The sequence below is a fragment of the Phycodurus eques genome, chromosome 1 (genome assembly GCF_024500275.1).
Source record: "Phycodurus eques isolate BA_2022a chromosome 1, UOR_Pequ_1.1, whole genome shotgun sequence".
In the NCBI taxonomy this organism is placed as follows: domain Eukaryota; kingdom Metazoa; phylum Chordata; class Actinopteri; order Syngnathiformes; family Syngnathidae; genus Phycodurus; species Phycodurus eques.
Genome location: NC_084525.1, coordinates 12,886,243 through 12,903,546, shown reverse-complemented (window position 1 = coordinate 12,903,546; position 17,304 = coordinate 12,886,243). Strand labels below are relative to the sequence as shown.

The 17,304-nt window shown below is 41.2% G+C and overlaps 1 protein-coding gene across 1 annotated transcript; it reads right to left on the bottom strand.

The window, feature by feature from the left end:
• Positions 1-8,287: 8,287 nt before the first annotated feature.
• Positions 8,288-9,862, bottom strand: LOC133404552 (latrophilin-like protein 1). The gene is made up of 6 exons (XM_061680583.1): positions 9,814-9,862; positions 9,612-9,724; positions 9,482-9,532; positions 9,259-9,385; positions 8,418-8,529; positions 8,288-8,336 (listed from the first exon to the last, which is right to left on the bottom strand). Exons 1-5 carry the CDS (start codon positions 9,834-9,836, stop codon positions 8,421-8,423), a joined length of 423 nt encoding a protein of 140 aa, XP_061536567.1. The 5' UTR covers positions 9,837-9,862; the 3' UTR covers positions 8,288-8,336; positions 8,418-8,420.
• Between the last annotated feature and the right edge of the window lie 7,442 nt (positions 9,863-17,304).

Below are 17,304 nucleotides of genomic sequence, written 5' to 3'. Positions count from 1 at the left end.
GCTGAGTGGACTGGTGTGCAGTCCAACTGAATTTTACATGGTCTGGTGAAGAAGGTGTGGTAGTCGCTGTCAGCAAAACACCATGGGCCTCATGTACAAAAGGTGCATCCGCACAAAAACGTGGCATACGTTCTTTTTCACGGCAAAGTTCAGATGTATGAAGAGTGAAATGACCGTGGAAATGTGCGGTGCCTCACCCCAACTTCAAGGCTGGCATACACACTTTTGTACAGCTGTTGGTCCTTTGGCAACATTGAGAGGTGATGCTGGGAAACTGTGATAATAAATCTGCACATCAGAGACACATGAACAATTAGCACTGATGAACAATTCATACCTGACAACATTTGATTTCAACAATGTAAAAAAGGGCCGGCACGGTCGCTGACTGGTTAGCACATCTGTGCCCTGCGATTGGCTGGCGACCAGTACAGGGTGTACCCTGCCTCTCGCCCGAAGATAGCTGGGATAGGTTCCAGCACGCCCGCGGCCCTAGTGAGGAGAAGCAATACAAAAAAATGGATGCATGGATGAATTTAAAAAAAGGCAAGGACTCAGAATTCACTTGTGAATCAGTGTATTTAATCAATCACTGACATTTGTGAGGACACCTATTAAATGATCAAGACGATCATTTATGCCGCCTATTGCCCTCACAATCTCTTTTTGTGACTCCAGCACAGCAGGGATGAGGACACGGCCCGTCAGGCGGGCACCAGCAGTCGGTTGTTGGAGCGTGATTGCATCGGAGACGCTGGGGATGCTGGAGGAGACGCCAGGAACACTGGACGAATCCTCCGCGTCTGTGACACCAGTGATGCCAGAGACGGTGGATGATTCCTCCATGTCTGTGACACCAGAGACAACGGGCATTGTGGACTAATCCCCCGAACATGTAGCGCGTGGCTGCGACTGCGTGTCCTCTCCTGTGTATTAAAAAAATAAATTGAGTAGTTAAACAGGAGTGAAACATTTTTCAAAAGATTACTAAATACCATACATACAACATTTACGCATGAACCTTTAATAGGGCTAAATGTAGGTTACTGTATGAACATATTTGTTGCGACTGTGAGTTCTAAAAATACATGGTATTTATCTTGGGGGTAATCAGAGTCACCCACATGTGCTGCCACCACCCCTGAGAGATCAGTGCCACCTATGATTGCAGCGACTCTCTCCTCGAACGGGGCACACTTTGGCGGTGGGCAGCTGTCCTCCGCTTCACATCCACCTTAATATCTGACCAATTATTTTTTTAGTTCAGCGTGTGTGCGCTTTTCTGACCCCACAGCAATGATAGCCACACACACGCTGTCCAATTCACTCCTCTTTCGCTTGTTGTTAACGCCGGAGGACAGCGTGCCAAAGGATTTCCTTGCGCGCCGCCACTTCATTGAGCGGCGTCTCAATTTCACATTCAGAACAATTATTTTTCTTCACTGCCTTGCTTATTTCCTTTTTTTCTGATCGTACAGACATTGGGATCTCAGCTGCAGGGTCAATTTAAATATGATTTGCATATTTAAATATGGGCGTGGACAGGGGTGGGGGGGTGGTCCAACATGCGCACTCAATTCTATGTTGATTCGGATGTATAAAGAAAATTTGCTTGGATTCATGTGTACACACAGATTCATACATCTGGATATTTTTGTGCTTACGTTTTCTGGATTTGGGCGTACGCCATGTTTCAGTAGGAAATCCACGCAACTCTTTGTACATGAGGCCCCTGATTATTGTATGCATACATGTTCAAAGTTGGGTGCGTAAAACAAATAAAGGAAAAACTTGAAACACTACTATTGAACAATGACATATGTACAGGATGCAAAAACAAAGTGTCTCTTGTTGGTTAATGCACTTTTGCAATTTGTGCAAATATGCTAATGTGGCCACCCCAACCCCTTATGACAATTATGAAAGCAAGGTGCGAGACTTTTTTTTTTTTTTTTAATTTCATTCTTTTTTTTTAAACTGGGACCATTTCCCAAATTTAGTATGATTATCCTGTTTAAATGTTAGGTTATGATATTGTACTTCTCTCATATGTGGTGGGTGGTGAAATCTATTGGGTCTATTTTGATCACCTCTTTAAGGCAAGGCAAGGGAAATGTATTTATACAGTAAATAAGTAAATACAGCTATATCACAGTTCATTTGTTGCAGGGCCAGCACATGCAGATTTTTTTAAAAGGTCAGTGTAGTGCATTTACTCACCTGCACAACTCTGAGACAGTCATCTTTATAGGTTAAATTATTTAATTGTGGCAGCAATGTCTCACGGGTCAGTTGAGCTCTTGTTCTTTGCAAACATTTGAAGAGGAGAGTGAAAAGGTTTACTTTATCTTCTTTATCAACCTTTAAACACTTGGGCTTAATCTTTTAAAGTATTATAGAAGTTCCCCAACCTTTTTCGGGGAATCCCACTCACGTCCTTCAAGAGGGTCTGGTCTTATCAGAGGACTCGTCTATCGCGCCCCCGAGTGGCTTGGCCCACTTCCATTTGGTGGCGTGAACTTGCAGCATTTCTGTCTTGCAGTTGTTTTTGGGTTTGTGTGTTTTTGCTGTTTACAGTGTTTTTGTTTTGGCTTTTTTTGTGGTTTGTAAGTTTTTATTTCTGCTTCGTTTCTGTGATTGGAGTATTTTTCTCTTTCAGCGTTTTTGTGTTTCATTTGTTTTATTTTTGTGTTTTGTTTGCATCATTCCTGAGTTTGCAACTTTTGGCCTGTTGCAGTCCCTGTTGGCCACCGCATCCACCCAAAGCTCCACCACAAACCTGCTGCTTTTTAGAATTCAGGAGCAAGAAAAATAAGAATTAAAAACAAGAAGACTATGTCAGTTTAATCCACAATAACTGATTTGAATTGAAATAATAATTATTAATAATTATTACATTGACATTTATTTATTTATACTTTTATTTATTTAAATACTGTGCTGGGGGTGTGACAGAGGAGTTTATAGGGGAAGTGGGACTGCATCAGGGATCAATCCTGAGCCCCTTCCTGTTTGCAGTGATGCTGGATAGGATGACAGAGGAGGTTAGACTGGAATCCCCATGGACCCTGATGTTCGCAGATGACATTGTGATCTGCAATGAAGGTAGGGCGCAGCATTTAAGAGAGGTGGTGGCATGGACTGGTAAGGAGAGGGATGAAGATTAGCCGACGTAAAACAGAATATATGTGCATGAAGGAGAGGGGGAGAAGAAAGAGTGAGGCTAAAGGGAGAAGAGATAGCGTGGGTGTATGACTTTAAATATGTAGGGTCAACAGTCCAGTACAATGGTGAATGTGGTAAGGAGGTGAAGAAACGGTCCAGACAGGTTGGAATGAGAAGAGGAAGGTGTCAGCCGTGGTATGTGACAGAAGAGTCTCTGCAAGGATGAAAGGGAAAATGTTTGAGGCTTAGACGCAATGGCAACAGGTAGGAGAGCAGGAGGTTGGGGAAATGAAGATGTTGAGGTTCTCTTTAGTGACCAAGTGACCAGGTTGGATAGGATTACAAATGAGCTCATCAGAGGAAATGGGCAAGGTTAGATGTTTTGGAGACTAAGTAACAGCGAGCAGACTTCGATGGTTTGGACACGTCCAGAGTTGAGCTAGTGACTATATTGGTAGAAGGTTGATAAGGATGGAGCTGTAAGGGACAAGGCAAGAGAGCTAAAGGAAGCCTAAGAGAAGGTTGAGAAATGTACTGAAGAATGAAATGAGGGCAGTTGGTGTTAAAGAGAAGCATGAATAAGATAGGTGTGGATGGAAAAGAATGACGCGCTGTGGCGACCCCCTCATGGGACAAGCTGAAAGGAAAGAAGAAGATACTTTGAGGGGTATTAACCGAGCTGGCAAGAGTAGCCAAATATTGTACTCAAGTAAGAGTACTGTTACTTTAGAATAATAAGACTCAAGTAAAAGTAAAAAGTAGTCCTCCAAATGTTTACTTGAGTGAGAGTAATAAAGTCCTTAGTGAAAAAAACAACTCAAGAGTAACTCGTGAATAACTTCACTGATTTGTGTTTTTTAATTAGAGCATGAACCTCACACAAAATAAAAAAAATACGAAAAAAAGAATATAATATATGGGAGTCCATACACACCTGCCACCATTTAAATTTTCAACTGCCCAAAAACCAACATATGCATTGGGCCCTATAGAACCATCCATCCATTTTCTTTACATCTTATCCTCACTCAGGTCACGGGCTGCTGGAGCCTTTCCCAGCTATCTTAGGGCGGGAGGTACACCTTAAACCGGTCGCCAGCCAATCGCGGGGCACATAGAAACAAACAACCATTCGCACACACATTCACTCCTACGGGCAATTTAGAGTCTTCAATCAACCGACCACACATGTTTTTGGGATGTGGAAGGAAACCGGAGTGCCCGGAGAAAACTCACACAGGCACGGGGAGAACATGCAAACTCTACCAAGGCGGGGCCCGGATTTGAACCCCGGTCCCCAGAACTGTGAGGCAGATGTGATAACCAGTCCCCCACCGTGCCGGCATCCCTACAGAACCATTTTATTTATTCACTTAAATGACTGAATGAAGAAGCTGGTTGCTGACTAGTCTTATTGATAGTGTGTGTGTGCGTGTGTGTGTGTGTGTGAGAGAGAGAGAGAGACAGAGAGAGAGAGACAGAGAGAGAAACATTTGTAACTTACTGCAAGGTGTTTTCTCAAGTTAGAAGTGAGCTGAAATATCCACGTTTGGGCAGTCACAATTTAGGACTATGCCACATTGGATTGGCGCAATGACGCCCTATGCGAAGTCATTGATGAAGTCTAAAATTAGATTGTGCACGCAATAATAGATAAATAAAAGTAGTGAGCGGCATGTCAATCATTGTAACGGGGTAAAAGTAAAATTCTTCATATAAATACTCAAGTAAATGTAAAATGTATGTTGCATTTAAACTACTCTGACAAGTACAATTTATACAAAATGTTACTTGAGTAAATGTAACGGAGTAAATGTAACACGTTACTACTCACCTCGACCTTCCTTGTGACATCTAACAGTGAGCTCAAACTTAAAACAACAAAATTCACAAACCATAGTAAAACAAAATATGGAGTGTGGCGGGTATATATTGTAATATAATATCCCAATTGTAAAATGGGCCTATGATCCTAAGCACATACTGAAACTGTTTTTTGGGGAATGATATAGCAGGCTAGAATGTAGCTTCTGGAATGGACTTCACAAAGCCCTGACCCGATTCAACATTTGAGGACTAAGTATGCTTTAAAGCCAGGTCTGTGCCAGGAAAACAACCTATTTATATACTTAAAACTTAAAGTTTGTGTACATACTCCCGAAGCACCCTCCACAGGACTCCCCGATGGACACGGTCAAATGCCTTCTCCAAGTCCACAAAGCACATGTAGACTTGTTGGGCGAACTCCCATGCACCCTCGAGGACCCTGCCGAGGGTGTAGAGCTGGTCCACTGTTCCTCTACCATGGTAATAAATGCAGATAACCAAACTAACACTCACTCATCCTGAACAATCGTCTGGGTTGACATGCTCGAGCAGAAAGTCATCACTGAAGGAGTTTCAGAGCAGAGTTGTTCATCAAAGCGTCCATATTTGGCCATGACAATCCTGGGGTACTTTGAAGGCTCTGAGGGCAGCACGTAGACTAATTTTCAGGAAATAATTAGCTGCAAGGATGATAACTGGCTACCAGCATACCATCACCACAAAGCTGCACTCTTACCGCATTTGAGATGTGCTGTTTCTTTTTCACAGGCGACAACTTTCTTCATAACTGTCGAAGTAGCACGTGACAAGAGATTTGAGCTTTTAGACAAATATAACATTCAATGCGGCCTGAATAAAGAGCGCACCGGGCAGTCGTTTGTAGCACTTATATTTGATCTGAACAAAGTTGTCTGTTTTGTCGCACACGAACATTTGACTGTTTGGCTTTGGCAGACGGCAGCGTTGCAGACCATCACAGCTGACATGATGGAGAAATATATTCATAATGATGTGGTTATGTTGGAAAGAGACAAATCAAAATCTACAAGTTATCCAAAGTGGTCTTACATAAACCGGATCCATACTCTCATGAGCGTATTGATGCAGACACCGTCGAAGACTGTAGTGGCTTTGTTTGTGTCTGCACAGTTGACAGTACTGGCTTTACCATACTGCATTTCTTCAATCAAGATGAAATGATCTTCGGGTGTGCGCACAATGCACAGAGCATAATACAAAGTTGGAATAACACAGGACAGTTTGAAGCAAAAGTGACTTTGACTGTTAAGGTGGATTACGTACCACATTCCAGAATGTTGTTTTCACCAGGACATGTGACACTGAAGCGACTATTTGCATTGAATGAACACAAACAGTTTTTGCTCTTGTTGGCCATTTCATTCATTCTAAATAATGGAGTAATGAGCTAAGGATTTAATGTTTCAGGACCACTAATTTTCTATAGATCTATTTAGCTCTAGACATAGCTTAGTGATCGTCAGACATAGATATACAGAAGAAAACCGAGGTGGATGTTTGCAGAATGTAAAAAGGATTTACAAAACAAAAATAAATAAACACTTTCGGGAATCAAATTAATTTAGACAAAAGAAGCTATTGGTCAATCTTTATGAAGGAAAGAGAAAAGCATGAAGAAAGAAAGGGACAAAGCTGGTGATCCAAAGCAGATCACATCACATTGCGGATGGACAATAGCGACAAACATCCTGCCAAAAGGAACTCGTGACTTTTTGAGGGCATAAGTAAAAGGACAAAGTCCCACAAACAAGCAACAAACTGATAAAGTATGGTGACCTGGAAGTGCAAAACAATATAACAAATTGTGAAACACTTTTAGATTTCAGAAAACAAATTAACAAAAACCAAAACACTTTTACATTGTAGAAAACACATTAACAAAAGCTGAAATACCTTTACAAAAGACAAAACACCCGGAAAGGAAACATGTCAGCTCACAGACATTCTTAGAAATCCCACGCCCTTTCTCGACAAGACCCGCCCGGCTTCAACATGATTGGCTCCTGCTTTGCGGGAAGGTTATGCTACGCAGATGTAATGAGATGTCCATCCCAAATATAAAAATAAATATATATAAGAAGTTTCTTTCTAGGCTATGGGTTAAGGCAGTTTAGGATGAGTTAAGGTTAGGGTTATGGTGGTTAATGCTGGCGCACACCGAGCACCGCCGCCGAACCCGACTGAACTATGGCACAGTGTGCGTGGTTAAGCAACTGTTTCCTTCACGATCGGTCGGCCGCTGGTTTTGACGCGATTCCAAATTATAATCTCCGTTGCACGGCGTCTTCACGTCCCAGTTTAAATTCAATAAACATTTACAGAAGCTTGAAAATACATTTCCAGGTTTGCGAGACGTGCCGACGCGTTGCGTCGCCTCAAGCCATAGAAATAGTACGTAAAGCATCAAATATTGTTTCACATTAATGGTAAACTACATTCATAATGTATAATGTGCCTGTTGATGAAAAGCATATCCTGTGACCAGAATGTATGCAAGGTAGATCCCTCGCTCGGTACGTTAAAAAATGAATGGAGCCGGCAGCTTTCTTGCAAATATCCACACGTTCCCTTTAATTCTCACCAGCATCCTCTCTCTTGAACGACCTGCTTCTTCCTTAACTCTTAATCTATCTTTTTATGGTTTAAGAAATGTGGTCAAGTACAATATATTGTATATACAACATCAAACTCATATTCAGGCTCGCTGTTCAGGGCGTCAATATATACAATCGCTATTTGGGATGGACATCACGTTAAATATGATAAACATTTATCTATGTGTTTGGATTTTCAATGAGTATTAAAATATAAAGTTAGGGATCAGCCCCTCTTGTGAGAAAAACCTCCGCGCATTGGCTGATATGTGTCCAACAGATGCCCTTTTAAATGTAATTAGGGGCGCGGTTTATGCAGATTGCAGGTCTTGGGCACGAACCTGTCAATTTAGAAGGAATTCTGATTCATTAACATATGCACAGTGGTACGAAGAAAATTGGCCGGTATCCACGTGGCATGGATCTGACGGGAATTTTGCCCATGTGCTCAACTTGTGCGCAGAGTGAAAACACATTTATTTTCTACGCATTTATTTGAGAATGAGGCCCAATATGTTTTTTTTTTATCAGTCTTGGCATAAACCATACACAAACATGCAGACAAAAACAAGAAGAGAAAGATGAAAAAAAAACACGAGGCATACATGTTGATGCAAGTATTTATTGATTCATGTGATTTCCAATAGGAGAGAATCGCCAAACTCCTGTTGAGATACTGCTCCACTTCTGGCCACTGCGTGCACCGATGTCCTTTAAGACATGAAGGGAAAGACAAAAATCATGGAATGGGTTTGAGTTTAGGGCTTCTTTGCAGGCGTGTGTTCAACTCACTAATTACAGACACTCATAGTCCACAATGAGGTACTTGGGAGTGTCATCACAGTGATGCGGAACACCCAGGGATTCGTCTGCAGTGATGCTGCACTCATTCATACCGTTACACCTGTTGGTCAGCCCAAAGAAACGATTAGTACGCCACAGCAAATACAGTAGACCTCAGTATAACACAAACCTCTGCCAAGGCATGCTGCATATGTATGTTAATGCCACTACATTGTGGCACGAGGCAGTTTCTGCGATCAGGAGCGTTTGCTCTGACAAGAAACAGCGGGTGGCAACATAGACTTTATTATGAAGCCACAGACAAAAAACAAAAGCTGAACATCTCTCCTGCTAGAACAGTGATTCCCAACCAGTGTGCCGTGGCAAATTAGTGTGCCATGAGCGATCTTCAGGTGTGCCATAGGAAATTATCAAATTTTACTTAACTGCTCAAAAAATTAGTCATTTACAAGAAATAATATATCTTTGTTCCTCCATTTATGCCAGTGAGGCATAGTGACAGACAGAACAAATAAATGTTCTTCTGTTAGATGGCAGGAAGTACATATAGTAATTACTGTGTATCTACTTTGTGACATTTTTGTTTGTTGGTGTGCCATGAGATTTTCCAATTGTAAAATATGTGCCTTGGCTCCATAAAGGTTGGAAATCACTGTGCTAGAAGGTAGTTCACTCCCAGGACTCAATTATTTTTTTTTTTTTACCAAAACTGAATGGATTCTGGATACATGTGTCACCCCTCCACAAACCTTCATGGTTGTCAACACTCACCCTTGTACTCTGTTCCTCTACCATGGTAATAAATGCAGATAACCAGACTAACACTCACTCATCTTGAACAATCATCTGGGCTGACATGCTCGAGCAGAAAGTCATAATTGAAGGGGTTTTAGAGCAGAGATGTTCATCAAAGCGTCCATATTTAGCTCTGATAATCATGAGGTCCTTTGAAGGATCTGAGGGTAAAATAGAGAGCAATTTTCAGGAAGTAATTAGCTGCAAGGATGATAACTGGCTACCAGCATACCATCACCACAAAGCTGCACTCTTACCGCATTGGAGATGTGCTGTTTCTTTTTCACAGGCGACAACTTTCTTCACAGCTGTTGAAGTAGCACGTGACAAGAGATTTGAGCTTTTAGACAAATACAACATTCAATGCGGCCTGAATAAAGAGCTCACCGGGCAGTCGTTTGTGGCACTTATATTTGATCTGAATAAAGTTGTCTGTTTTGTCGCACACGAACATTTGACTGTTTGGCTTTGGCAGACGGCAGCGCTGCAGACCATCACAGCTGACATGGTGGAGAAATATATTCATAATGATGTGGTTATGTTGGAAAGAGACAAATTAAAATCTACAAGTAATCCAAAGTGGTCTTACATAAACCGGATCCATCCTCTCATGAGCGGATTGATGCAGACACCGTCAAAGACTGTAGTGGCTTTGTTTGTGTCTGCACAGTTGACAGTACTGGCTTTACCATACGCCATTTCTTCAATCAAGATGAAGTGATTTTCGGCTGTGTGTACAATGCACAGAGCATAATACAAAGTTGGAATAACACAGGACAGTTTGAAGCAAAAGTGACTTTGACAGTAAAGATGGATTACGTACCACATTCCAGAATGTTGTTTTCACCAGGACATGCGACACTGAAGCGACTATCTGCATTGAATGAACACAAACAGTTTTCGCTCTTGTTGGTCATTTCATTCATTCTAAATAATGGAATAATGAGCTCAGGATTAAATGTTTCAGGACCACTAATTTTCTATAGATCTATTTAGATCTAGACATAGCTTAGTGATAGCCAGACAGAGGTACAGAAGACAACTGAGGTTGATGTTTGCAGAATGTAAATCGGGTTTAAAAAATATACTTTCTGGAATCAAATTCATTTTGACAAAAGAAGCTACAGTATTGGTCAATCTTTATGATGTAAAGAGAAATGCATGGAGAAAGAAAGGAACAGGTGGTGATCCAAAGCAGATGGATCATGTTGCAGATATAGCCACAAAGATCCTGCCAAAAGGAACTTTTTGAGTGCATAAGTTAAAGCACTGAGACCCACAAACAAGCAGCAAACCTTGATCATTTTATTATTCCCATCAGGAAACAATCATTCCATTACCTGGTTGTGATGTGACACACCAAACTGTAGCCAGGACTGCCAAATAAAACAACATTAATTTACAGAATTTCATTGACTTGCAGCTTATAATGAAATACTTACAGGCAATGACAGTCAACTTTACATGGAGCATCTTGGCAGATTAATGTGAGTACCCCTGACAACTGATGGCTTTTTATTCAGACTTGTGCAAACATGAAATGAGCAGGGCATTGGGAGCATTGCCAGTGATTTAAATATTTCACTTTTATCTTTGTGTTTGAATTTTTGAATTTTAGAGTATGAAAATATAAAGCAAATATCTACTATTCAAGGCACTGTTTCATATGCACACCTGCTATTAATTCAAAAGTCTGAAATTTGAGGTTTTTGTGGTGCTGTTCCTGTTCATGTACAGTTGTCACCAAAAATGTTCCGAGACAATGTAAACCACTGCATATTTAAACCTCCCAAAAATGACACCAAAAACATCTTGATGAACACCGGGCCAGTTTATTGACTGTTGTTAGTCCCACACTTTTCAAGAAGAATTCTCTGGGTTTTCTTCTTTTCCAAGTAAATTATGATCAATGCCAGCAATATCCTCACAATAATTGTGTATCAAATATAAACTAAAGATTTATTCAAAATGCATTTATAGTCTGTCTGACATTAATAAATGAGTGATTGATCCCAAATGAATGTTCCAGGAATTTTTTTATTTTTTTTTATGCTTTACACCAGTGTTCCCCAACCTTCTTTGCACCGTGGACCGGTTGGGAGTCGGCATTTTTTCTCACGGACCGGCTGTGGTGGCGTGCATATATATATATATATATATATATATATATATATATGTATGTATATGTATATATTTAGATCAACTGTAAAAATCAGTTCAGAAATTATTTCGTTCTTTGAGCTCTGCTGCCATTAGCCAGCCCGCCGGACCGGAAACAGAAGCGTTCGAGCCAGCTGGGACCGGAAACAGAAGCGTTCTGTGTAGTCTTGACGTGTCAATTGACACGTGCAGCTTTTGCGGGGGAGAAGATCTGGTCAATTTTCAGGGTGAAAGGACAACATTTAGGGTTGTCTTTACTGCTGTTAAATGTCAAAATGGGTCAAATTTGGGACGAACAGCACGCAAGGGTTAAGAACCCTCTGTGGAACACTTACACATACCTAAATTTGCCATTGGCACAAAAATATATATAATTTTAACGACTAAACAGAAGTACTGGTACATTTATGATGTTAGAGACTGATTTTCACAGTTGCTCTAAATATTGATACAGTACACATTCGCGCACGCACACAGACACATTATATTGTGTGTGTGTGTGTGTGTGTGTGCGTGTGTGTACAGCATCAATACTTGCAAATTGTAACTATTAGTCTCTCACATTATAAAACTACTTATTCAAACGTTTTTTTATGAGCATTGGAAAATTACACAAAATAAAAACAATGAGTTCCATACTCCCTTTTTGAAATTATTATAAACCTTTTTCTTATGCAGTGAACATTGGAGATGATGCACCTCTTCTGTTTAGGTGTAATGGTTACTTGTTGGGGGAGGCTAGGGGATGGGAATGAACATGCATGAAATCCATTCATCCATTTTCTGAGCCGCTTCTCCTCACTAGAATCGCGTACGTGCTGGAGCCTATCCCAGCTGTCATCGGGCAGTTTGCCAGCCAATCCCAGGGCACATGGAAACAAACAACCATTCGCACTCACAGTCATGCCTACGGGCAATTTAGAGTCTCCAATTCATGCATGTTTTGGGGATGTGGGAGGAAACCGGAGTGCCCGGAGAAAAGCCATGCAGGCACGGGGAGAACATGCAAACTCCACACAGGCGGGGCCGGGGATTGAACCCGGGTCCTCAGAACTGTGAGGCTGACGCTCTAACCAGTCGCCCACCGTGCCACCGTTCCACCGCGCCGCCATGCATGAAATCATCATTTTAAAATGAAAAACAACAACAACAACAATGGTCAATGAGTCTGCAATGTTGCCTCAATGTTTCCCATAGCTTAATTTGCAGAGATCACCCCAAGTGATCTCTAGGAAGATTGTGTATCAATATTAATTTACCCCAAGGGCCCAAGCGCTACACACCCAGAAAGATAACAAACTACAAATTTAACAGGAACAAAAAATACTTGGCATGAACATGAAATTAAATAAAATACAGTACAAACTGTAGGCCGGTCCCAAGCCCGGATAAATGGAGAGGGTTGCGTCAGGAAGGCATCCGGCTTAAAACTTTGCCAAACAAATATAAGCGTTCATCTAAAGAATTCCATATAGGATCGCTTGTGGCCCGGGTTAACAACCTTCCACCCCGGCAGGGTTAACCTGCAGGGCACCGGTGGAAATTCAGCTACTGTGTGTCGAAGACAAAGGAGAGGTGGAAAGTGGGTTCTTAGGCAGAAAGAGAAGACGAAAGCACAGAGCCTAGAATTGAATGTGGGGACTTTGAATGTTGGGACTATGACAGGAAAATCTCAGGAGTTGGTTGACATGATGATTAGGAGAAAGGTTGCTATATTGTGTGTCGAGGAGACCAGGTGGAAAGGCAGTAATTCTAGAAGTTTAGGAGCAGGGTTTAAATTATGGGAAGAGAAATGGAGTAGGGGTTATTTTAAAGGAAGAGTTAGCGAAGAATGTCTTGGAGGTGAAAAGAGTATTAGATCGAGTGATGAGGCTGAAACTTGAAATTGAGGGTGTTATATATAATGTGACTAGCGGCTATGCGCCACAGGTCGGATGTGACCAAGAGGTGAAAGAGAAACTCTGAAAGGAGCTAGACAAAGTAATTTTGAGCATCCCAGACAGAGAGAGACTCGTGATTGGTGCAGATTGTAATGGACATGTGGGTGAAGGAAACAGGGGTAATGAAGAAGTGATCGGTAAGTACGGCATCCAGGAAAGGAACTTGGAGGGACAGATGGTGGTAGACTTTGGAAAAAGGATGGAAATGGCTGTCGTGAACAGTTTCTTTCCCCCCAGAAGACGCAGTAACATAGGGTGACCTACAAGAGAAGGTAGAAGCACGCAGGTGGGTTACATCTTGTGCAGACGATGTAATCTGAAGGAGGTTACTGACTGTAAAATAGTGATAGGGGAGAGTGTGGCTAGATAGCATAGGATGGTGGTGTGAAAGATGACTGTGGTGTTGGGGAGGAAGATTAAGAAAACAAAGGCAGAGCAGAGAACCATGTGGTGGAAGCTGAGAAAGGAAGAGTGTTGTGTGGCTTTTCGGGAAGAAGTGAGAAAGGCTCTCGGTGGACAGGAGGAACTTCCAGAAGACTGGACCACTACAGCCAAGGTGATCAGAGAAACAGGCAGGAAAGGAGAGAAGGAGACTTGGTGGTGGAACGTCACAGTACAGGAAATCATCCAAGGAAAGAGGTTAGCTAAGAACAAATGGGACACTGAGAGGACCGAGGAGAGACGAAAGGAATACATTGAGATGTGACGTAGGGCAAAGGCCAAACAAGAGGCATATGATGACATGTATGCCAGGTTGGACACGAAAGAAGGAGAAAAGGATCTATACAAGTTGGCCAGACAGAGGGATAAAGATGGGAAGGATGTGCAGCAGGTTAGAGTGATTAAGGATTGGGATGGAAATATGTTGACTGGTGCCAGTAGTGTGCTAGATAGATGGAAATAATACTTTGAGGAGTTGATGAATGAGGAAAATGAGAGAGAAGGGAGAGTAGAAGAGGCAAGTGTGGTGGAAGTGGGAATGATTAGTAAGGGGGAAGTTAGAAAGGCATTAAAGAAGATGAAAAATGGAAAGGCAGTTGCTCCTGATGACATTCCTGTGGAGGTATGGAAGCATCTAGGAGAGGTGGCTGTGGAGTTTTTGACCAGCTTGTTCAATAGAATTCTAGTGGGTGAGAAGATGCCTGAGGAATGGAGGAAAAGTGTGCTGGTGCCCATTTTTAAGAACAAGGGTGATGTGCAGAGCTTTGGGAACTATAGAGGAATAAAGTTGATGAGCCACACAATGAAGTTATGGGAAAGAGTAGTGGAGGCTAGACTCAGGACAGAAGTGAGTATTTGCGAGGAACAGTGTGGTTTCATGCCTAGAAAGAGTACCACAGATGCATTATTTGCCTTGAGGATGTTGATGGAAAAGTACAGAGAAGGTCAGAAGGAGCTACATTGTGTCTTTGTGGATCAAGAGAAAGCCTATGACAGAGTACCCAGAGAGGAACTGTGGTACTGCATACGGAAGTCTGCAATGGCAGAGGAGTATGTTAGAATAATACACAACAATGGTGAGGTGTGCTGTCGGTGTGACAGAGGAGTTTAAGGTGCAGGTGAGACTGCATTAGGGCTCAGCCCTGAGCCCCTTCCTGTTTGCAGTGGTGATGGATAGGCTGACAGATGAGTTAGACTGGAATCCCCGTGGACCATGATGCTTGCAGATGACATTGTGCTCTGCAGTGAAAGCAGGGAGCAGGTGGAGAAACATTTAGAAAGATGGAGGCATGCACTGGAAAGCAGAAGAATGAAGATTAGCCGAAGTAAAACAGAATATATGTGCATGAATGAGAGGGGTGGTGGGGGAAGAGTGTGGGTACAGGGAGAAGAGATATCAAGGGTGGAGGACTTTAAATACTTGGGGTCAACAGTCCAGAGCAATGGTGAGTGTGGTAAGGAAGTGAAGAAACGGGTCCAAAAGGTTTGGGCCCAAAAAGTTACAAAGTACGACAAATCGGAAACTATCATAGCATGCATAAACTGTTCTACTGCTTTAAGGGTTATGTCTATACAGTATCTATCTAATAAAGCAGAATCAGTTATAATCAGTTTTGACAGTTTTGCATAACCTCATCACATGTTGATCAAATTTGAATTGAAAGTGTAAAATGACAACTAAAAATTATAATTCATTTTCTTATAGTTTTCTTTTGATTCAGTCAGATGATTACTGTCAAGTTACTGTGACATACCAGCCAATTCTTTTGACAGTATTTCTAATGTGTTTTGAGGAGGGTTTGCAGATACATAAACAATGGTGTCATCCATATATTTGGCAATGAGCGCTTTTGCAGCTGTCAGGTAAAGTATTAATATATAAACTAAATAGTAAATGACCCATAATTGAGCCTTGTGGAATTCTCATTCGGCAAGTCTGCATAGTTGATGGTGGAATATAATCTAACCCATTTCTCTCTCTGCTCAAAGTAAGCAATTGTCTTATCTGAGAAATTACACGCTTTGCCTTGTTTAGAATAATATTCTGATTAATACTACCAAATGATTTTTAAGAACACTTCTGCTACATTTCCCTAATCTAATGACTCTTACTGTTTTTCTCAGATAAAAGTCAACTAATTGAGTATCCTGAACCAAAACTGTTTGGGATGTAGTAGATGCTTGCTTTCTACGTCAGCGATTCCCAACCAGTGTGCCATGGCACATTAGTGTGCTGTGGGAAATTATCAAATTTGACTTAATTGCTCAAAAAATAATTTATTTGCAAGAAATAATGTATCTTTGTTCATCTATTTATGCCAGTGAGGCATAGTGACAGACAGAACAAATAAATGCTCTTCTATTAGATGGCAGGAGGTACATGCAGTAATTAATGTATCCACTTTTTGTGACATTTTTGTTTGTTGGTGTTTGTTATTTTTCAATTGTAAAATATGTGCCTTGGCTCCATGCAGGTTGGAAATCACTGTTCTAGGTAATAAAAAAGTTGTTTTGCAAATGTTTTTGTTCCCCAAGATATTTTGAGAGCACAGGAAGGATAGAAATTGGTGTTCGACCTGTTCACTTGCATACAATTTGTGAGTTTTAATTGCCTTTTTCTATGGCTTTGGAAATTCATTATTTCTGATAGATGTGTTAACCACATGTGTCGCTGGTACTTGAATAAGGGAACTGTATTTTTTATTTATGTATAAGGTATCCAGTCAATAGTACTCTGTATGTATGTATGTATGTATGTATGTATAGGCTGAAATTGAGATAGACAGTATTCGAATGTTGACATAGATGAGCTGTTACACAAAATGGGTGTGGCCTCAGTTGATGACTGAAAAAATATGAATAAAATATGTACACTCTTAGGTAAAGGAAAAATTGTATTTTTGGAAAATACAGCCAAGGTTTTAGGGCACCACTTCTTCATTTGATTCAATATTCAATTGACATGTGCCTTTTCATATGGACAGAGAGATGTATTGTTGTTTAGTGTCATTGGTGTGACTGTGGTCTTTATTATGGCTTCCAGGGAGGATAAAACTTTGTTTATATGTGTATGCTGTCTGTATAAAGCGTTAAACCTGAAGACGCCTTAGCTGACCCAATCAAGTGGTGGCCCCTAGAGGGCACTGAAACCAACAACTGCAACTCTCTCAATGGTTATGCTCCTGCAAACTGTAAGGCAGCATGCATCCTTTTTTGTCCTGTTTCATCCAAATATCTGAGATTTCTCAGCACTTCTATGTTGTTCCCCACAGCCCTCCTGTATCCCTACAATAAGCGTCCACCATAAATGCATCCCGAGGATACACTGTGCTGAGAATAAATGCAAATGTTCCCACTGTACAGTAAATATACAAGCTTGGGGAGTAAGTGAATACATGTACCAGCATTACGTATTCAGAATAGATTTATTTTTTATTGTAATCCAGTACAGAAAAATAACATTTATTAAAAACTGGATTATTTCACGATTAAATTTTTAATGCGGCTAGAGAGAGGCTGGTTGTTGATTTGAGCCCTCA